The sequence below is a fragment of the Herpailurus yagouaroundi genome, unplaced genomic scaffold (assembly GCF_014898765.1).
Source record: "Herpailurus yagouaroundi ecotype Mexico unplaced genomic scaffold, PumYag 217, whole genome shotgun sequence".
In the NCBI taxonomy this organism is placed as follows: domain Eukaryota; kingdom Metazoa; phylum Chordata; class Mammalia; order Carnivora; family Felidae; genus Herpailurus; species Herpailurus yagouaroundi.
The window spans coordinates 313,194-334,159 of NW_024412448.1; the positions used below are offsets into that span (position 1 = coordinate 313,194).

A 20,966-nucleotide genomic window follows, 5' to 3' on the forward strand; every position below is an offset into this window, starting at 1 on the left:
AGCAGCTTTTGGGGCCTGCCTCCCCTGGGTGGAGTGCCCGTGGACGCAGAGAGCCCTCTCCCTCACTCAACCCCCTCCTCTCCTCCCCAGTTGTGGATGATGCCCGCGTTTGGTATACACCCGGAGTTTGAGAACGGGCTGGAAAAGGACTTCTATGGCTACCGGACGTGGTTCACCATCGTCAACTTTGGTCTGCCTCTGGGGGTCTTCTACCGTATGCATTCTGTTGGAGGGCTGGTGGAGGTCTACTTGGAGGCCTGAGGCTGCCCAAGGACCCACCCCTGGCAGAACACCAAAGTGCCAAGGCTGGGCAGAGGGTAGCCCAGAGTCTCTGAGCAAACACTCCATTTCAGGGGGACCTAGACCAGACTGGATTCCCCAAAGCCTCCCCCTCCCCCAGATCCTCACTGAGGTGGGAGGCACCGTCTGCAGCCCAAGACCAAGGGCAGGGCCTGGACACTGAGCTTCTGATGCTCACACCCAGGACTGGGCACGTGCCTGCCCCTGTTCATCACCACAATCAGTACAGCCCAGGGGACATCCCAGGAAGCCCCCCACGGCTACTCTCCAGGACCGACAGCCCTAAATGACAGAGTCTGGCGGGGGGGGGAGGGGCGCTGCCACCCAGACTGATCTCAGGGGTCTGCCTCATTCTGTGGGGAGGGTACTTGGTTCAAGCTCAGCCCAGGACATTCTAGAAGCTTGCAGCCCAGCGAGCGGGCCTGGCCCTCCCTCCCCACATACCCTGTCTCCTAATGAGCTCATTAATTAGCTACCAGGAAGAGTTCAACAGCTCTCTCCTGCTGCCATAAACCCTGTTTGTTTGATCGATTACATTCAAGCTTCGTGACATTTGTTCTCAGGGACAGAGCTGTCACTTCGAGTATGGTAGGAAGGGACAGTCTTCCTGGTCAGGGCTCTGGGGCCGGGATGGTCCATTTCTGGGCCAGGAGGTGTCTAACCCAGTCCCTCCCTTGCCTGGTTCATGGGAGGAGGTGAGGAGAGGGGCTAGGGCTCTCACATGCCCCCACCCCTCACTAACACGCTCCTCCCTGGCACAGAGCCCCAGGTGACTTTCTGCACCTGGCTTAGCACAGGGACTGCAGCCTCTGGCCCGCTGGATCCTCTGAGGCACTGGGTGGAAGGGGCAGAGGCGCTGGCGGCCCATCCATCACCCTGAGCCCAGTGTAAACAGTGGGCTGGGCCCAAGGTGAAGCCCAGGGTGAGGCTCAGGGAGGGCAGCCCAGGCTTTGCAGGCCTCTGGGCCCCTCCCCATGATGCTGGGCACTGCCAAGCACAGGGCCGCAGCCCCGGGGGCTCCCAGTGCTGTTTTGGTGGCTTCCTGGGACCAGCACAGCCCCTGGGGGCCTTGCAGAAGGCTGGGAGGCAAGCCTCTGTCCTCTCCTGCCTGGGCGCTTTCTCTGGGTGGCCAGAGCCCAGGGGGGTGCATCCTGGGTGAGAGGATGCAAGCCTCCATTTCCCCACCCGAGAAAATGATAAATGCTGGTTCCCAGGAATATGCTGAGGGCCCTCTGGGGACTGACTTTGGGAGACAGAGTCCCCAGCTCCCCTGAAGACAAGAGCCACGGCCCGAGCCCCTCCCCTCCAAGCAAAAAGAGCCAGGACATGGAGAGGACGGTTTATTGTGTAAAGAGGCCGATTGTACACAGCAAAGATTGTACTGACACAAATAGGGTGAGGGAGATCCAGAGGCCAGAGCTGGAGGGTGGAGGGGTGGCATCCTGCCCCCTCCGCCCCCCAGTCATCCAGGCAGCGGGTGGGGGCAGGGAGGATCGAATGGTTCCCTCCCCACCCTTCTCTGCCCCTACTGGATAAGAGAGTCAGGCTACATCCATTGACCAGAGAGAATATAGCAGGAGACCCTCAACACCCCACTCCAAACCCCTAAAATGCAGGAGGTCCCCCAGTCTGGCTTCTGCAGTCTAGTAGCCCCTGGTCTCCTCCTCAAGTGACCCGGACACTGTCCTTCCTCCTTTGGGCCCCAGCAGCAAGCCTGGTCCTGGACCAGGTGGTTCCAGGTTAGGAGGCTTGGAAAGGCTCCCCTGTCCCTGCCAGGTGCCTTAAGGGACAGCTCACAGCTCCCTGTAGGGCAGCCCATTAGGGCACTGTGGCCCCTGGGGGTGGGTAGCACAGAAAAGGGGTCTTGAGGGGGAGCCAGAGTGAGGCGGGGGCTCTGGCCAGGGCCTGAAGCCCTGGGGACAGGAGGCTCCTGTGAGTCCACAGCCACCCAGATGCCCCTCTGGGGAGGGGGAGGGCAGGGAAAGGGGTTTGATCACAGCCTGTCCCCACCATCCCAGCTACAAGGGGCCTTTAGAGCCTGCCCCCCAGGACTCAGCCACTCTGTCAGCCCCAGCTCTGATTGTGGTCATTTAAAGCCCAGAACACGGAGTCAGGGGAGCATCAAGGGGCCAGGGCCCCCACCCTCCCCCGGTCCCAGCCTCACACCCGCTGGATCTCAAACAGCTTCACATCCGTGTCGTACCAGACAGGTGGGTCTACATTCCTGCGGAGGGAGTCGGCTGTCACCATGGGGGGGGAGGGGGTGCTGGGAGGCCTTGCAGGAAAGACTGGGGAGGAGCTAGGACGTGGTACAGCCCAAACCCCTTCCACCCTGCTGTCCCACCCTAGGCAGTGGGAGCCCACCCTCGACTAGACGAGACCCTCCCGGTTGACCGTCCTGACATTAAGCCCACTGCCATGCCGGAGGCCCCCGCTGAGTCCCCGCCGGGCAGACCCACCTCAGGTAGATGACGCCCCACATGTAGGTGCGGAACCACATGGCCGTGCCTGAATTGGCCTGGTACTTGCGGATGAGGATGGGGTGGGGCACGGGCAACAGCCCCACCAGGGTGCCATGCTGCAGGAACCTCAGGATCTCTGACTCGTCCGTCAGGCCCCTGCCAGGAAGAGGGGATGGTTTCCAACGTGCCCACATGGGGAAACCCATCCTGAAAGTCGAGGGGAGCAGGGGACCCATGCTCCCGGTCACACCCAGCCCCGCCCCGGCCCACCTGCTGCCCCCCCCTCCCCAGGCCTCACTTGTCAATGCAGATCTTCTCCACCTGGGGAACCAGCACCTGAAGCAGCCTCATGATTGTCTGCAGTGGCAGCTTGGACTTCCACGAGAGAACCTGGGGGAGGGACGGGGGTTCCTGGGTCTGGGAGAGCAGCCCCCACCGGCGAGGGGATAGGCCTGACCCCTGACCCAGAAGCACGGGCTCCCCGGGGCAGAAAGGGTCCCCGCTCACCACAACAAGGGCCTGGCCCAGGGCAGGGCCCATGAACACTGACGGTTATTCATGGCAAGAGCTGTGGCCTGTCATCGAGCATAAACTACGTGCCAAAAGCTGTCCCCTTGGATCCTCGCAATGACATGACCAAGTAGGACGTTTATCCCCACTGAAGCACAATTAGTAGTGATCACAGGACACACACAAGGGAGTGGACAAGTGAACTGGGGAAGGAAGCTGGAAAGGAAAGCTTAGTAAGGAAGCCAGTGCTGTGGGCAACTGGAGTTCAACCCTGCAGCATATTCCGGAACAACGTAGACAGAGGAAGCAACCCAGCCAGAGAGTCCAAGGTCACCCAGCCGGAAGGAGTGATCTGGAGCCTGGCTCCCAGGCTCGTTCTTGGATTTGGACACATTCCCCTCCGAGCCTTCACTGAGCTGTTCGTAGGGCCAAGAGCCCCCACCCCGCCCCCACCTCAGAGCCACCTGCCCAAACCCTCACCCACTCCGATGTTGGGCTCCACTGCCCACTGGCTGACGCGCTGGACAGTCGCCGCTGCTCCCGCCATGCCTGGCCGGGCTCCTGCACCCAGGGAAGGGACAGGAGTGAGGGGTACAGGGAGCAGGCATGGGGCAGAGGACAGAGGGAAAGCCCTTCTTCCCAGGCCCTCCCATAGCCTGGAATCTAGGAGGCAATGACACTGGCCCCCTTGGCGGGGGGCTTACTCCGAACGGTGGGGACAGCCCAACCCAGTATCCTTTGCCCTGGGCTTCAGGCCCTGCCCGACCCAGCCCAGCCTGATGACAGGTTTCAGGCTAGGGGCTGACTGGGCTGGTCGGGTAAAGGCCAGCTCAGCTCAGATAAGATTGATGGATGAGGAGTCTGAAGGCCAAGGGCTAAAGCCTGGGACCAGTAAACAAGGGAGAGGTCTGTGAAAGCACCCCCAGTCCCCAGATGCCCTGGGCACTGGGTTTCTGCCCTCTGTTGCAGGTAATCCCAGAGCACCCTGGCCCGGCCCCCACTGCAGAGGCTGGGGAGAAAGGAAGTCCCAACCTCACCCCACTGTGGGAGTCCCCGTCACCCACCTCTGCAGTGGGACTGCCATCCGCCGAGCTCTGCTGGGACGTGGGCTCCAGGGATCGCAAGGTGCCATCCTCTGACACCTGGGACTTCTCCGTCAGCTTGTCAATGCCTGGGGGTGGGGGCAGGTGGGTGTGAGGACACCTGCTGTGGGGCCCCTCCGAGGAAGCATCTGCGCTGGGCCTCGCAAGGCCCCCTCTTTCCCCCACTTTAGCGATGCCATGCCTGACCCCCGCACACCCAGTTCTGAGGCACAGTCCCGCCCCCCCAACCAAGCTAGTCCTCCTCTGCCTCCCAATATCCTCACCGCCACCCCTGCGGCCATTCCCGTACCCTCAGCTTCCCAACACAGGCCATGCCCTTTGCCAGAGATTGCATGACATCCCAGAGACCCTGTCCATCCCCCAACCACTCAGGCACCCACACCCCCCTGCCACCCGCCAGGGCCAGACCTGGGGTGGCCACCAGGCTGGTCTTGAGAGTGCCGGGCTCGGCGGGGGCGGCAGGGCGGGAGCCCTCCATGGAGGCACCCTCTTGTGAGCCGGTTCGGGACAAGGGCTCAGCCGTCCGTCGGCGCCGTTGCAAGGCCTTGTGGATGGCAGGCGGGTCGGTGGGCAGGTTGGCCAGCTGGTGGAAGACGCTGCGCTTTCGGATGATGGCGTAGACCAGGTTGGAGTTTCCTGTAGAGAGGGAGCACGCCTCACCTCGGGGAGGCCCCCTCGCCTCCCCCTCCAGCTGGGCAGGTTTCTGGGAGGGGGAGTCTGGAGGACAGGAGGGCGTCTGACCCCAGAGGTAGGAGAGGGTACAGGGCGCCCAAGAGACGGAGCTGCAGAAGGACTGGCACCCGGCAGTGGGGGTGGCAGTGGCTATACCGAGATGTCACATTGTTGGGGAAGAGCTTCTGGGATGAGCTCCCCCCGTGCCCCTCCCCAGTCCCTTCCAGACCCCCTCACGGCCCAGCACACTAAAGGGTAACACTGGCAAAGTGGGGCAGGCCCAGCGTGTCAGTGTCCACACCAAGCCAGCTGTTCAATATTTTGACCACGTCCCTAAGTCAGGTCACCAGGAAGGAAGGACAATAAGGACAATATGGCCTGGGCCTGTGCTCTGCTGCCCACACTGAATCCCCTTGGCTCTGGGCCTTCAATGCCCCATCCAGCTCTCTAGTCCTGCCTCTCACCACACTGTTCTGCTTTCAGTTCAGCATCTCACCCCAGGGCCTTTGCATATGCTGCCACCCCACACGATGCTTTTCTACCCTCCCCCACCCCCATTCCTCCCTCACGATCAGTGCAAATATTCCTTTTGGAAACAATAATAACCACTAATATTGAAGTCGCCACTCTGCTAAATGCTTCTTGTGGGGTATTATTTATTCTTCCCAACACCCTCAGAGATAAGGACTCTTAGTACTATCGTTATGACTGTCTTATAGCCAAAGAAACTAAAGCTCAGAGAGGTTATGTGCCCACAGTCACAGAGCTAACAAGTGGCCAGGCCCAAATTTACAGCAGGCAGCCTGGCATTTACAACATTCACAGGGCCGGCGCCACTCCGAACTTCCCTTTCATCAGATTTAAGGTGACCTGTTTGGGTGACCGTCCACTTGAAGCCTCCCTCCGTGCCTCCATCCCCAGCTGGGAGCTCCATAGGGGAGGAAGCATTCTGCTTTGCTCTCCACCGTATCCCCTCCACCCAGCATTGAGCTTGGTATACAGCAGGTGCTTAATAAATGCATGTTGCATGGACTGGGGGCAGCGGGACAGGGAGCTGTGTCCTCCTTAGACGGGAAGGTGTCCTTGCGCACTGCCTGCCCTGATTCCCATCCAGGCCAGGGGCTCGGGCTGCTGCCTCACCATCAAACTGGTACTGGATGATGTTGTTGAAGGCCTCCAGGAGGAAGAAGACCAGGTGGTGGTTCTGGGCAGCAGAGAAGAGGAACCAGGTGGTGGAGAAGGCCTCCAGCAGGTGCAGGAGCTTATTGGCAGCTACCATGGACAGGCTCTTGAGGTAGGGGGACACTGCAGGGGAGGAGCCGGCTCACTCCTGGGGCCCCCGCCAGCCCTCTCTGCACACCCCCAGCCTGAACAGGACTTCAAACCCCTGCTTCAAACCCCTGCCTGCCCCTTGCCTGTAAAGCCCCCCCACAAAGCCAGGAAGAACGAGTCCTCAGAGGCCAAGGCCACACTGGCCACGCCTTCTACAGGACTCCAGGGGGACAGCCCTACTGTTCACAGAGCCACTCACACATGGCCTCTCGCCCACTCCTCACCACACCTCTGAAAGGTGGCGGGGGGGGGGGGGGGGGAGGCGGGTCCGGACACAGATGAAACCATCCCTGTTTTTATACAGACTCGGAGAGGTTTGTAAACTTGCCCAAAGTTCCCCGTTATAAAATGATTGAGCAGGGATACAAACTCAGGATCCGTGAGTCTTTCTGGAATATGAAACGGATACTCCACGCATAATTAGAAACTTATTTTTTGCAGGGCGTGTGAGGGGGAGTCAGAGATAAAGCGCTGTGCATGGCATGAAGCCATATATCGATCTGTGAGCTTCTTTGTCTCGTGTCTTTCTCCCTCACCAGGCTGGGGCAGGGACGGTGGCTTTCTCGTTCACAAATGCATTTCTCAGAAGCAGCTACACTTAGACAGTGCTCAGTTAAAATGTGTGAGACAGAGCCGGGGAGTGAACCAGTAAGGGAAGGTGCGATTCTGGCCCCAGAGCTCGGGGTGCACCTAGGGGCCTCCAGGGCCCAGCTCCGGCCCATCAACTCTGGAGTCCAATCCACTCCCTCCCAAGACGTCCTCTCCAAAAGTCAGCTGCACATAAGTCATCCTGCCTCAGCCCACAGCCACCCTGCTTCCTGGGTCCGGCATGCCAGCCAGCCTGAGCCCCTCCCCTGGGACACAGGGGTCTGCAGTCCTTACGGGAGGCTGGGGCACATCCTGGCGCCCTGAGACCACACTGTCCAAATCCGTGCTGTCCAGCACAGTCACCACAAGCTGTTTGTGGCCATTTAAACACTTGAAACAAAGCTACTTCTAACCGAGATGTGCTGCACATGTGAAATACACAAGATTTTGGAGACTGGATGTGAAAAAGAATATAAAATATCCCAATAATTTGGGGGGGGGGCGCCTACGTGGCTCTGATTTTTTAGTTCGGCTCAGGTCATGATCTCACGGTTTGTGAGATTGCTGAAAGCACGAAGCCTGCTCCAGATTCTCTCTATCCTCCTCTCTCTGCCCCTCCCCCACTCGTTCGTTTGGTTTTTTTTTTTCCTCTCTCTCTCTCTCTCAAAAATAAATAAATTTAAGGGGCGCTTGGGTGGCTCAGTTGGTTAAATGTCTGACTTCAGCTCGGGTCATGATCCCAAGTTTGTTGGGTTCAAGTGCCGTATCAGGCTTTGTGCTGACAGCTCAGGGCCTGGTGCCTGCTTTGGATTCTGTGTCTCCCTCTCTGTCTGCCCATTCCCCTGCTCACGCTCTGTCTCTGTCTCTCTCTCTCTCTCTCTCTCTCTCTCTCAAAAATAAACATTTTAAAACTTTTATATAAATAATTAAATTTTAAAAATTAAGAAATGTATATCCTAATAATTTGCATGGGGTATAATTATATGTTGAGATGATGGTATTTTGGATAGAGTGGATTACATAAAATATATTATAAAATTATTGTCACCTGCTTCTGTTTTGTTGTTGTTGTTGTTGTTGTTGTTTTTAATGTGGCTACTAGAAAATTGACCAGTGTAAAGGAAGCTACCATCATACTGCTATTGGAAGGGAGGGGTTTGAGCCAGGGAGGCACGGCCGGTCAGCCCGTGGCCTGGCGCCGCCTGGTGGTGAGCACTGGGAAGGCGGGCTCCCAGCCCCCCTACCGTTGACCACGATGGTGAGCAGGCAATCGAAGAGGGGTTGCAGCCGCTGGTGACCGCTGGTGATGATCTTGTGGAATACCTGTACGAGGAGGCAGAGGGGTGGCAGTGGGGTCCCCTCCACCTCCATACTGGGCCAAAAGGACATCCCCCCCGTCCCCAGGCCCTGGCTGAGGGAGGCCCCTCACCACAATGAGCAGGTCTGCGTGAGTACCGGTAAAGACCGGGATGTCCATGGGCACGCGCACTGAGTAGGGCTTGTTGAGCCGCACCCCAAAGTTCCGCTCGCCGCTCAGAAGCAACAGGATGAAGACTCCGATGTGCATCAGGCCCACCCGAGCTGCGGCAGGCGGTAATGAGAGTAAGTCACCACACAGGGTGCGGAGGGGAGGAAGGGAGCCCGGGGCAGAGACCCATCTCAGAAGCCCAGGAAGAAGTCCCTTCTGGGAGGTCAGAGCCCCAAGCCTGAGCTCCCCGGGGGCAGCACAGACCGGCCCGACCCACCCCCTCTACAAGGAAGCCCCCTTCCCCCCCCCCCCCGGGATCTCATGCCCGCCCCCAGCCTTACACTGATCCGCTCGGGCATCATTGAGGAAATAGAGGGTGGGGACCAGGATGTCCAGCACATCACTGCTCTTCAGCACAAAGAAGAGGAATTTCTGGGGGGGGCGGGGGGGGGACAGGTGGGCAGGGTCAGGGGGGAGACGGCTCTGCCCCACCCCCTCCCCATCCTGGGAGTGTCCCCAGACACTGTCTCCAACCCTGGGCTATCCAGAGTGGCCGCTCCCCATCTCAGGGGAGACCGCTGCCTGCCAGGCCAGGTCCCCAAGGCCAGCCCACCTTATTGAAGTCACAGAGCTTCCAGAAGAGGACCAGCAGCTCCTGATGGAACTGGATCTTCTTGGTGGAGTTGGGCAAATAGGTCTGGAGCAGAGGGTTGGAGAGTAGCCGGGCTATGCCCTTGAGGATGAACTGAAAGTCCTGAGTGGGGGACAGCGGGGACCTGTCCAGTCCAGCCCTCTGTGGCTGCGGCTTCCCCACAAACGCCTCCTCATTCCCCCGGAGCCTGGTCCCACCTCTAGAGCCTGAGAGGCCCAGGTTCTGTCATCAATAGCTGTCCTGATGCAGGCCCCTCAGGAAGCTGAGTCCAGGGCAGGTCCGGAGGGAACTCCTGCCCCTCCCCCAGACCACAGGCTCCCCTGTCCCCGAGCAAGGCTGCTCTTAGTGACCCCCCACACCCACACTCTGAACTGGACTCTGTGTTAACCGATGCCATGCCCCCACCCCTCCCCATCGCCCTGTCACACTGGAGGCACACTCTACTATTCTCAAAGAGCGGTCACTCACTCAGCACCTGCTACAAGAAATCCTCTCAACAAGGCAAGGGGGCAGTTACTGTTTCCATGTTACAGCCGCAGAAGCCAGCGCTCTGGGAACACAAGAACCTCCCCCAAGGTCCCAGGACACAAGAACTCAGGTCTGCCTGGCCTCTAAGGCCACTGTCATTCCCCTGACCAAAACCTGACCTCAGAGCCACCTCCTCCTGGAAGCCTGCCCAGTTGTCCTTACCCAGTTGAGGCCATCAGCCCTTTTCTGCGTCTCAAAACCCTCGAAGTCCTGCCATCACGGTTTCACCAGGGGTGGCCAAGTCCACAGGGACCCTGGTTCCTTCCTGTAGGGGTCAGGACTCCCCCTACCCCATCTCGTCTCCAACCCCTCGCCCCCCTGCAAGGCCATAACCATTGTGGGGGGTGGGCATTGAGAATCCACCGGAGCAAGAGGAGTGTTCAACTCACCTCTTCACGATGGATGCGGGACAGGTAGTTCACAAACAGGTTCTCAGGTCCTGGAGGCTGCCAAGAGTGGAGCCTGGGATAAGCGGGTGGCTTCACCCTTGCCCCTACCCCAGGGCTCCCTCAGACATCCCCAGGCTCACCACGAGGTGCCCACCTGGTATCCCTTGCCCAGCTCTGCTAAAGAGAGTGCCCCGAGCCTGGCAGGGCCAGCTGCCCTCCCCCCACTCCCATCCTTACGTCCGTGTCATCCATGGCAGTGCCTGTCGTGGTGCCGTCCACGGTGGGGCTGGCGCTGGTGGCACTGTCATGGTCCAAGGTGACAATGAGCACCTGGGCAGCCTCCTCCACCAGGGGTTCCCGGTAGTCGGAGAAGAGCAGGTGGTTGTAGGGGATCCCGTAGCCCACAGGGTCATAGGCACACACGGTGTTGAGGAGGGAAGTAAACAGGGGCAGGGCGTGTCTGCGGCAGAGGAGGGGCGAGGCTGTGGAGACCACGAGACCAGCCCTCGTCCACCTCCCAGGTGGCCACGCAGGAGGGTCAGCCAGGCCACCCCCTCATTCCACAAGTGTTCCGGCGCTCACCCTAGGCTGGGAGCCAGATTACAGAACCAGGCTGATCCCCTCCTGAGTTAAGAGAGACACCCCGCCTTGTCCTTGCCTGCATCCAGAACCCAGGCCAGGCTGGGCCAAGAGCAGAGGAATTTATTACCAAGAGTGGGATGGCCAGTTATATGGGAAATCGTGTCGATACCCCTTAGATTTTTCTCCCAAGGGCTAAAGCCTATTTTTTTTTAAATGTAAGACTATTTTTAGAGCAGTTTTAGGTTCACGGCAAAAATCACAAGGAAGGAACAGAGATTCCCCTGTACCCCCTGCACCCACACACGCACAGCCTCCCACACGCGGCACTTTGCCACACCGAACCTACGTGGACACATCATCAAACCCATAGTTTACATCAGGGTCCATTCTTGGCACTGCGCCATCTACAGGCTTGACAATGACCCTCAGGTCTTTGAGAGGCAGATACCCTCCCTTGGGACTTCAAAAAACGGGCTGGGGTCCCACCGGGTGGGGGGCGTCCCCTCAGGGAGCCTCCTGAGCTGCCTGCACCACCCTGGGCACAGCTCTGCACAGCATGTGTAGCTGCTAAGTCCCACCATGTGCCCCCAGAGCCCAGGGACGCCCCCATGTGGGCCAGGCTTCCCCATCCTTCGGGGTATTTCACGATGCCTTCTCCCCAGCCACTCTTCAGTGGCACTGCTGGATACAAGCCTCATGTAGCCGTTGAGAGTTTACAACATGGCTGGTCTAAATGCAGATGTAAGTATAAACTACACGGCGGATTTTGAAAACTTAGCATGAAGGGAATGTAAAACCGCTCAATAATTCTGCACACTGGTTATATGCTCAATGGTAGTAGTATTTCGGATATATTCGGCTAAATGAAAAATTAGAATTAACTCCACCTGTTTCTCTTTTATTCTTTTACTATCACCACTGGAAATGTTCGACTTGCATATGCGGTTGGCGTTATATTTCTACGGGACAGCACAGCTCTAGATGGAGGACCCAGGCACCATTCCCCGACCCCCACCCCCCCCCCCCCCCCCACACACACACAGTTGGGACTTTGGACTTTGAGAGCACAACGTGTGGCCGGTACATTACAAGCCATCACCACCAGGGGGCAGCACCTCCCCTCAACTAAGACTCGGGGCTGGAGAGCAGCCTCCGCTCCCAGCTGCCTGGAACCAGAAGAATGGAAGGAAAGGCCAGGGGCCCCTCACCTGTTCTCCGTGGAACAAAAGAACTGCACCCACGGGTTGGTACTGCCACTGTCCGGAGCTGGGGGCAGGTACATGGCCTCAGAGAAGCATGTCAGCAGCAGTTTCAATAGCTCCATCCTTAGGGAGGGGGGGTTACGGCAGGGGGTTCAGTACCTGAGGATGGCAATTCTCCTGTAGGAGGGCATGCCCACCCTGCCCGGCCCCAGCTCAAGTCCATGAAAAGCAATGACCCCACTTTACGTCTATCAGATTGATGTTGGGTCCCAAGTGGACAGGGTCTCCTTGAAAGACCCCATGCGTGGTTCCCTCTCTGAGCCGGGGAGTGGGGGGAAGGCCTGGGGTCCAGCCACACCGTGGGCTCCGGGTCCAACCAAAGCTCACCGGTTCATGTCATGAATGTAGTTGGGCTGGGGAGAGTGAGCAAAGCCCACGCCAGCCTCCCAGATGTATTCACAGCTGTCCAGGGAGTGGACATCCTCTGCCGAGTCCTGGGGACACGGTCAGAGAGTGATCAGGGAGTGAGTGATCCCTGGGAGTGAGTGATCAAGACCCCCCATTGTCATCCCTGGGGGCAGAGACCCTCATATTATCCTAAAGACAGATCCTCAAAATGCCCCAGGTGATAATGCACAAGGGAAGAAATTAATGTTCTTGAAAGCTCATTTTTCTCCTCTGGTTCTTTTACTTCCTCGGTCCAGCTTGAGGCAGGGAGAGAGAGAGAGAGGGGGCAGGAAAGGAACGGAATTGGGTGCACCTGGAGGTGCGTGGGGGTGGGGGGCAGAGAACACTCAAGGTCGAGTCCATGGGCCCCCAGGAAGTGAGAGGGCCAGACCTCCTCCGTCCAAGCCCCACATCCCCCACCCACTGCCTAGGCGAGGACAATGGGTGCTTGTGCCAGCCTCCCGGATACAGGGGGCAGGGCCAGGCACCAGCTGGCTCCTCTCCAGCTGTACCAGCCACCAGCCCTTCCCAGACCTGCCCGGCTGTCCCAGAGCAGCCCCTGCCCTCACAGCGTCCCGCCCCAGGGAACTTCAACCAGCCCCAACCCAGGACCAGAGCCCTCCCCGGTCTGGGGGGGTGGAAGACTGGGGGGCTCTCACCACAGTGCTCCTGCGGTGGCTCTGGACGGTGAAATCTGGGCAGAAGAGAAGGTCAGCGATGGCCAGAAGCAAGGACTCAGCCAAGGGCCGGGCATTCTCGTCGTCGTCCTCTCCCTGCTAGGGACATAACATATAGGCCCCCTCAGTGGTCGCTGGCCAAGGAGAGGTGGCCCCAGAAGGCGGCTGGGATCTGGGCCCAGGCAGGCATCCATGGGCAGTGGGATGAAGATAGAGGCAGAAGAGAAAGGAAGTAGATTCCCAATCACCTCAAACCTCCTTAGGCAGAAGGGGGCCAGAGCAGGAGCAGGGCTGGGACCCTGGGAGGAAAAACCCTCCCCACTGACTGGGAGGAGCCAGGCCAGGTCCCTAAAACTCTAGAGCCTCAGGCCTGCTGGGAATCACTGGGGTCCTGCCCTCGGCCCCGGGAGGGGGCAGCCAGGGAGGGCAAGTGCCCAGCTGCCCTGCCCCACATCTGCCCAGCTGCAGGGGCAGAGACCCCTGTGGGAGAAGCCCCCTCCTCAGTAGCACCCCCTACTCGCCTACTCGCATACTTCCCAAACGCCACAAGAGATTTGGAGGAATATGACCAACCCCAAATGGGTTCTCTCCCTGTCTCCCCATCACCTCCCACCCAGCCCCACAGCCAGGCCCACAGACCCCTCCTCGCCCTGCCCCGGGCACTGTGGACCAGAAGAAGCCCCTCCAGTCAGGGTCCTCAAAGATGTAGGGCAGCACACGGGTGAGAAGCCGGCTGCAGTTCAGAACGATCTGCTTCTCCTTCTCCGAATGGCAGCCGCTCTCCGCTCCCTGCACCAGCTTCTCCACGGCCTGTGGGGACACGCAGAGGGGTACACTAGAAGGGTGGGGAGTGGGGCTCTGACACTTGGGGTCACTCCAGGCTTCGGAGGGGTAAAGGCAGACTGGCTCAGTCAGCCCAGGGGGACGGGAAGTGGCCCAGAGAGCAGACTCACTGGAGAGCCCAGCCCGCCGCTCACTGGCTGAGACCTTGCTAAGTGACCACCTGTCTGAATCTGTCTCGTCATCTGTAAAATGGTGACAGTAACAGCGTCCACCACACAGGATGAGTTGAATAAGCGGATGTGTGGGAAGGTGCTCAGCAAGGTGGGGGCCAGAGGAAGCCCTCACAGGGAGTGGGTGCCAGGATCACTTCCCTGCCAGAGCCCAGCCATTGGGTCCAGGTGGGTGCCACCTTGAGACTGCCCAGACCTGGGCAGGCGGGATGACATGGGGACCTGCTCTTTCGGTCCCCAGGGCTGGGCCAGCTTCCACGCCCCCCTGGGAGGGTGGGAAATGGCCCAGCAGGGAGTGGCAGCGAGGGACGGGGTACCTTGCGCTCACCTTGTAGCACAGAGTGGCCAGGTTGGAGGGTGACTCCTCCCGCACAGCCCGGATCTCTGCCGCTGGCACCAGGGCAAAGACATCCTGCACCGAGGTGGCCGTGTCCGCCCAGAACTGGTCCCAAAAGGCATCATCGGTGGCTTCCACAGGCTGTGGGGGGACCCGGAGTGTCCACAGTGATTACACTATCCCTTGCCGACAGGCCCACAGTTTGACCAGTCTGTAGCCAAGGGAGCCCCAGCAAGGAAGCCACGGTCCCCTTGTGCCATCCCTGCTGGTGCCCAGGAGCCCTCCCATGTCGGGGCCATGCTGCAGCCATCACGAGCCCAGGCTTGCACAGGCAGGCTGGAGACACTTGGTATGGATGCCAGAGGTGAGCCGGGCACTGAGTTCAGCAGCCAAAGCCTAACTCAGTCCCTGAGGGACAGGGAAACTCACCGTCCTCCTCTGGCAGGGCCTCCCCACCTGGGGACCTCCCCAGGCCAAGCTGCTAGGTCAAGTGCCTGGGGACCAGACCCAGGTCATGCCCCTCCCCAAAGAAGAAGGCAAGATGATGGATGATCGATGGATGATCATTTCGCCTAAGCCCAGCCTCACCGTCTCCCCTCGGTCCCGGCTTCCACCCTCTCCCGGCACACCCAAGTCTAAAGGAGTCAACCCGCATGGCTCTCTGACTGCCCCTGCTCCTCTCAGCACTCACCGCCAGCACCGCAGCTCAGTCCACTCTTGCCAGGGCCCCACCTCCAAATTTATCTCCTCAATCCTGCCTCCACACTGCCCCCAACCCATGTTCAAAGCACAGCACCGAAGGCACTGTTCCCTCCACAGAGACCTTTAGGGCTCCCCACTGCCTGCAGGACTGAGTCCAGACCTGGGCCAGACAGTCAGCCAAGATCTGACCTAACATACCTACATGCGTGCACACATGTGTGCACACGTATCTACACACGTATGCACACACACACATATTGTACACAGCGCACACACACCAGTATGTACTATCCCTATGACACAACCCTGTCACAACTTCTCTTTGTCTTTGCTCGGACTGTCCCCTCTTCCCCGCATGCCCACCCTTCTAGCACATTCCAAAGTCCCACCGGTCCTAGGGAAGTGACACATCTTAAACACAGTTGTGCATTTTGAATCACATAGGCAGTTCACAGACGGCACCAATTTGAATCATCAATTCCACTTCTAGAAACCCTAAAGAAATGATCAGACAGGTGCACGTATAAGGATGCTCCCTGACGTGCTATGGTTGATAACAGTGAGAAGTTGGAATCGACCTAACTAGCCAACAATCAGGGAACACTCAAAAAGTTAAGACACTTCCATATAACTGGTTATTATGCAAGCCACCAGAACCGTGTTCCCAAGGAGTGTTAATGAATGAAAAACACTCAAGGTACAACACTGTGTGGAAAAGATAAGGTAAAAACTAACTGCAAGGTGGTCACAATCTTTGCTAAATTATACAGCAATAAAAGCCTAGAAGAAAATGACAGAATGTTCACAGAGATTAACTCTCTGGGTGGTTTTTATTTTTTAACTGATATTTTTTGGCAAGCGCACGCATCACTACTTTTTCCTTTTGAATGTTGGTCTGCTGAGGGCCAGGGTGTCCGAGGCACCCTCTGAACAGCAGCTCCCACAAGAGACCCTGGTTGCTCCATCAACCCAGCCTTCTCCCTTCTCTGAAAGCGCTGATGAATGCCCTGCTACCACACAAATCCACACACAGTGTGCATTACTCTTACCATCAAAAAATATATATATCTATCTCATTTAAAAATAACTCCGTCCTCTGAATCCCCTTCTTCCAAGAATTCTCCCAGAGCTCTAGATCCAGACAGGATTGCTTCCACCTTGGAACCCTGCTCCCCACCCTCAGTCACTCATCATAGGCCCTGACTCCAGGGTCTCAATGCACCTGCCTCAAGGCCCCATTAGCCCACCAGCCCTGTTTCCTTGACCCTGCACTTAGGGCATATGGCAGATGTTCAGCCAATATTTGTTCAGGGAAAGGCCATCATTAGTCCTAGAGATCGCTTCAATCTAGTCCCTGGGCAGGGCTGAGCACCAGTGGGGCTGTCCAAGCTCCGGGTGGGGTAGAAAGCCTCACCAAGGTCCAAGTGTACCCTGGCCCACTCCCCAAGCAGCGCCCCCCACCTTCCAAGTTACAGGGGAGCACTTGGGGGACAGCACACGGCCATGGCCCTCAGGCCAGGCCTGGTACCAGGGCCTGCTCAGTCTCAGAACTGGTAGAGCAAGTTAGCTGGGGAGAAGAACAAAGGCCAAAGGAGGGGCCCTGGGGCTGGGGTTTGCTGGCCCTCCTGCCCTCAGCCAGGACAGCCCTCTGACAGTCACTGGAGTCACAGGATGCCACAACCCACCCACCCCCCCCCCCACACACACACACACAGTGTGGGTGACCAGGATTGGGATGGGGAAGGACATCCTAGAAAACTTGGGAGCATCTCTGGGAAGCCCCCATCTCTGACACTTTCCCCACCACCCAGGTGGTTACTACCCCCTTAAAGGGGCAGAAACTCATCTGAGCACCAGTGGACTTGACCTCTGGCCCAGTTCATCAGGCAAGTATCACCTAGGGACTGAATTCAAAATGAGGAGAGAGACTTAGAAGGAAACTTAGGAGGCCCCAGGCTAGTCCAACCAAGAAGCAGAAGAGAGTCCCAGCTCTGGGGCTCCCATTGCGGCTCGGTCACCATCACCTGGCTTCAGCTCAGTCACCATCACCTGGCTACCCCAGGCTGGCCCGATGCTATGGTATTGGCCAGGGTCACTGGGGCCTCTCAGGCTTCTGAGGGGAGAAACACAGCTTAGCTCTGGTCCCAGTTACCTGAGCTGGGCTCCACACAACTCGCAGAAGCTTCTAGAGTCAAGCCAGTCTTTTTTGAAAAGAGTATTTTTGCTGGAGGTAGGAACGCTCTTGCTGCCAGGGCATAGGAACTGAACTACCCTGGTGGGAAACCAGATATTCTTAGCCCGGTTTTGCCAACATCTGCTCAGGCCAGACCCCCCACCAGCTTAGGGGCCCAGCTACATCTTTTCAACTTGCTGGGGGTGAGAGGGAAGGAAGGACCACAAGTGCTCTAGTCTGCTAAGAGTGACCTGTCCTGGAGGACCGTGTCACCACAGATTCACACGCACATATATGTGCACACACGTAAACATGGACCCACCAGGTTTCACCTGGCCTACAGAGAGAATCTCCAAAAAGGCAGGATCTAGGGGAGGGTTCCGGGTCCAGGAAGGTCCTCCTTCTAGCGCCCCACCCATCCTAGGGAAGGTTCAGGAAACACAGCCCAAATTGCTAAGCCTCAGGACCAGGGTCGGGCCTAGCCCAGGGCAGGAAGAAAACAGGATGCAGTGCAGGAAGACAGGGAAGGCCCAGCAGTGGTGGCTCACGTCCACGCCACAGGAAAAGGTGCTGGGCCGGTTTGTCTGCGGCCCAGAACAAACATCTGTGTTCACAGCACAGCCTCTAAGGATCTGAGACTAGAGGACACCCTGTGGACCACTGGCCTGAGTCTCCTTGGGGATTCTGAGTGGCAAGGTCTGGAACAACCAACTGGGATCTGGTCTTCACTCCCCAGCTGCCCAAGCCAAGTTACTCTGCAGGACCGGAGGCTTCAGGGTCTCTCCCTCAGGCCACCCGAGGTCCCTTCCCACCTGCAGGGCCCTACTGGTCTCTGGAGGGAGACCCAACCTGGTCTCCGGCTCCAGTCTTGACCCAAGCCAACTCACTGTCCTCAGCTGGGAAACGGGACAGTAGCATCACAGCCAGCTCCATAACAGGGCCGGGAAAGCCATGGGCACACTGTATTTTGGGGAGAGGGCTAGCGCAGGTAGGAATCTAATCTACCCAGATCCTTTGGGACCTGGCTGAGCTAGTCCTGCTGGTCTGGCAAAGGACCCTGCCTGCTGAGCCAACAGCCCATAGTTCATTCCTCCAACAAGGTGTTTCCTTCCCCTGGTAGGTAAACATGGGAGTCTGCCTCCCTCCCTCCTCTCCCTGTGGCCCCACACAGAGGGACTGGCCCACTTCCCACCCATAGACCTAGAAGCCCCATCCCCAAAAAGCCAAGTGCTAGAATGAATCAGGAGCCATCAGGGAAGTGGCTGAGAAGCAAATCTGTTTTCTATCAAATGCCTCTTAGCTGGGTCTGGACTCTCCAGAGGCCCTGGGCATTTGCCAGGCACCTGACCTATCTCTCGTGGGAATGAGAGAGTATAAGACGAGAGGCCCAGCCTCTGGAGCTGTGACCAGCTGGCTGTGGGGAGATGGCTCCCTCAGTCCCACTCTAACTGCCATGAGCAAGAGAGAGCCCTTGGGGGTAAGGGTAAGAGGAAAGTCCCAGACAGCAGTCCTGACTCCCTTGAATGTGGGGGATCTGCGGAATCAAGGCTGGGCATCTCTGTAGCCAGAGCAGCCTGGTTCAAGGGGTAAGGAGAGAAGGGGTAGGCAGAGAAGCAGCCTTGCTGGGGCCAGGTCCTATATGTTGGGGGCAAGGAGGTGATCCCTGTGCCACTTGCGAATTCAGGGGAGTGTGCAGGCATGGACTAGGCTGAAAGACATCCCCAGGCCCCACACCAGCCAGTCAAAGACAACTTGGAGGGTTGTCAGCCCTGACCCAGAGAACAGAGGGTACCTGAAAACACAGCCATCCCCACCGCTGGGCCTCAGAGGAGGAGCCCCCTGGAGCAGTGATCCCCAGCTGGGAAACCGGACTTCATGGGCCTGGGAACAGGTCTCTTTGCTAGGCTGCAGTGCTGCCCGCCACTCTTTGCACGTTCTCAGGAAGACCCGGGCCTTCCCTTGCTGTGGACATCGACCTGGGCCCAGAGAGGCCGCTACCAGCGCGCACCAGCTGTTTTCCCCGACCCGGCAGGCGCCGGCCCGGCTTTGTTTGCATTGAATCAGCCAGGGTCTGTGCGTCTGGGAACCTCGGGCACCGAGGGGCAGGGAGGGGAGCAGGGAGGTGGATGGGTGGATGGGGGCGGGAAGGAGGGGAAGCTGGAGACGCGAGGCTGGAGGGGCGGGAGCGGGGGTGGGGTGGGGGGAGGGGGCGGGACAGGTGGCGGACAGCAGCGATGCCGGCTCTGGGAGTAGGCACACGTCAGCCTAAGGTGGCAACAGCGGCTGCGGATAGAGGGATATTCCCGGGAGAGGAGGCTGGCGGTGAGGGACTAGGGCTAGGGGATGAAGCCTTGGGCTACAGGCCAAGGGTCCCACTCCGGCCCTGGCTTCAGCGTCACCCTGCAGGCCAGCCGGTCCCCCATCTCCTGACAAGCCAAGTTCGCGCAGCCCCCCGGCCCTGCCCAGCCCCCAGCCCGGCAGGTGGGTGGGGAGGCCAGGGCCCCGGTCGCACCTGCGTCTTGGTGGTGAGCTGGATCACCGCCTTTCGGAAATTCAGCTTAGAGTCGGCCGACCCCATATCGCTGGAGCCCGCTCCGGCCCGGCCCCGGCCCCGACTCCCGCCCCGGCCCGGGCTCCGGCTCCAGCTCCAGCTCCGCGGCCCCCGCTGCTCTCGCAGAAGAGGAGCGGCGCACCCCGCCTGCGGGCCCGGCGTCGGCCCCGCCCCCTCCAGGCTCCTCCCCACTTGGCTCCGCCCTCACGTGGCTCCGCCCCCGCACCTGCCGCGCCCCGCCCCGCCCGCTGCGTGCGCAGGGAGTCTCCCCCTCGGATCCACTGTGGCCACACACTCCAGGCGTCCTGCTCCCCCGGACCCCGTACCTCTGCGCCCTCCCTTCGGCTTCAGAGCGCTGTCCCTGTTCCAGCTCTCCCATTTCCACTCGGCCGCCAGGGCCCGCAACCCTCCCAGCCTCCCATTCCCTGCCCCCATCCTCACCATTGGTCCCACGCAACTCTGGGCCCGTACTTTCCCAGGCAGCCCTCTCCTTTGAGTTTCTTCCTTGTCAATCCCGATTCTCCCCATTCCTTTTTTTTCCCCCCCTCGGTATTTGCTTTCCTGGTTCCCTTTTATTTGACCTGTCAAACCCACATCACCAGACAGCCCCGCTTTTTTCCAGCCACAAGCCCCAGGCTCCAGAAAAGCAGCTCCCTGGCCTGATGAGAGTGGGAGGGTCCCCCAGGTCCCACAACTCCTTTCTGGCCACCTGCCTTCCCTGAGAATGCTTGGAGGTCCATCTGTTTTCAACAAAATGTGTTGCGGGACTATTATTTACTAACACTGTGTCAAGGACAGGGACATTGGGAGCTTAAGTCACGGGGCCTGCCCTTTATGAGCAATTGGCTTGGGAAAAAAACGAGGAAAGAAGTAAATATGGTTCAGCTGAGTGAGCCTTTGATAGAGGCAAATTAATATTATCAATGATGATGATGCCTCTAACACAAGAAAAACCTACCTCTGAGGTAAGTGTTATCCCCATTTTAACAGGAGGGGAAACTGAAGTTCAAAGCAATTACATTACTTGCCCAAAGTAATGACAACTCACACAACTGCTAAAGAACAAAACCAAAACAGCAAATCCAACTCTGGCACCAAAAGAGGCAGCATGTTTTCCATATCATCTTGCATGCTGTGTCTGGAAGCTTCTGGAAATCCTAAGGTGCTTCAAAGAAAGGTGGCATTTAGCTTAAACAGGAATCCCACAGGTGAAAAATGAGGGGTGGTCCATCTATCCAGTGAAAGGGTGGCACAAAGCAGCGTAGGACAGGCATGGAG

General features: G+C 58.5%; 2 protein-coding genes across 4 annotated transcripts in view; one reads left to right on the top strand and one right to left on the bottom strand.

The window, feature by feature from the left end:
* The window catches only part of OTOP3 (otopetrin 3), an 11,950-nt gene extending 11,114 nt beyond the window's left edge, over positions 1-836 (top strand). The window contains exon 7 of the mRNA XM_040456348.1: positions 91-836. Coding sequence (XP_040312282.1) covers positions 91-261 — 171 coding nt within the window. The 3' untranslated portion in view covers positions 262-836. The remainder of the gene's footprint in view (positions 1-90) is intronic.
* Positions 837-1,626: 790 nt separating this feature from the next.
* Positions 1,627-19,823, bottom strand: HID1 (HID1 domain containing). 3 transcript variants are annotated; one of them, XM_040456351.1, is made up of 19 exons: positions 19,650-19,823; positions 14,254-14,403; positions 13,552-13,722; positions 12,895-13,008; positions 12,176-12,282; positions 11,795-11,911; positions 10,242-10,464; positions 10,005-10,061; positions 9,049-9,189; positions 8,777-8,867; positions 8,397-8,548; positions 8,212-8,290; positions 6,188-6,352; positions 4,784-5,011; positions 4,337-4,443; positions 3,753-3,833; positions 3,061-3,152; positions 2,760-2,918; positions 1,627-2,524 (listed from the first exon to the last, which is right to left on the bottom strand). In XM_040456351.1, the coding sequence occupies exons 1-19, from the start codon at positions 19,713-19,715 to the stop codon at positions 2,461-2,463; spliced, it is 2,364 nt and encodes a 787-aa protein (XP_040312285.1). In that variant the 5' UTR covers positions 19,716-19,823; the 3' UTR covers positions 1,627-2,460. The 3 variants fall into 3 exon arrangements, with proteins under 3 accessions (XP_040312285.1, XP_040312284.1, XP_040312283.1); XM_040456350.1 differs by having other exon boundaries at positions 12,898-13,011; XM_040456349.1 differs by having other exon boundaries at positions 12,895-13,011.
* Between the last annotated feature and the right edge of the window lie 1,143 nt (positions 19,824-20,966).

What these genes read in the sequence shown, in the direction of transcription:
- HID1 (XM_040456349.1), bottom strand. Translation starts at nt 19,715, where the DNA reads ATGGGGTCGGCCGACTCTAAGCTGAATTTCCGAAAGGCGGTGATCCAG. An exon ending in TTTTGTTCCACGGAGAACAG is followed by an intron (nt 10,465 to 11,794) that starts GTGAGGGGCCCC and finishes CCTCTGCCGCAG; the next exon opens with ACACGCCCTGCCCCTGTTTA. An exon ending in ACGCAGACCTGCTCATTGTG is followed by an intron (nt 8,291 to 8,396) that starts GTGAGGGGCCTC and finishes CTCCTCGTACAG; the next exon opens with GTATTCCACAAGATCATCAC.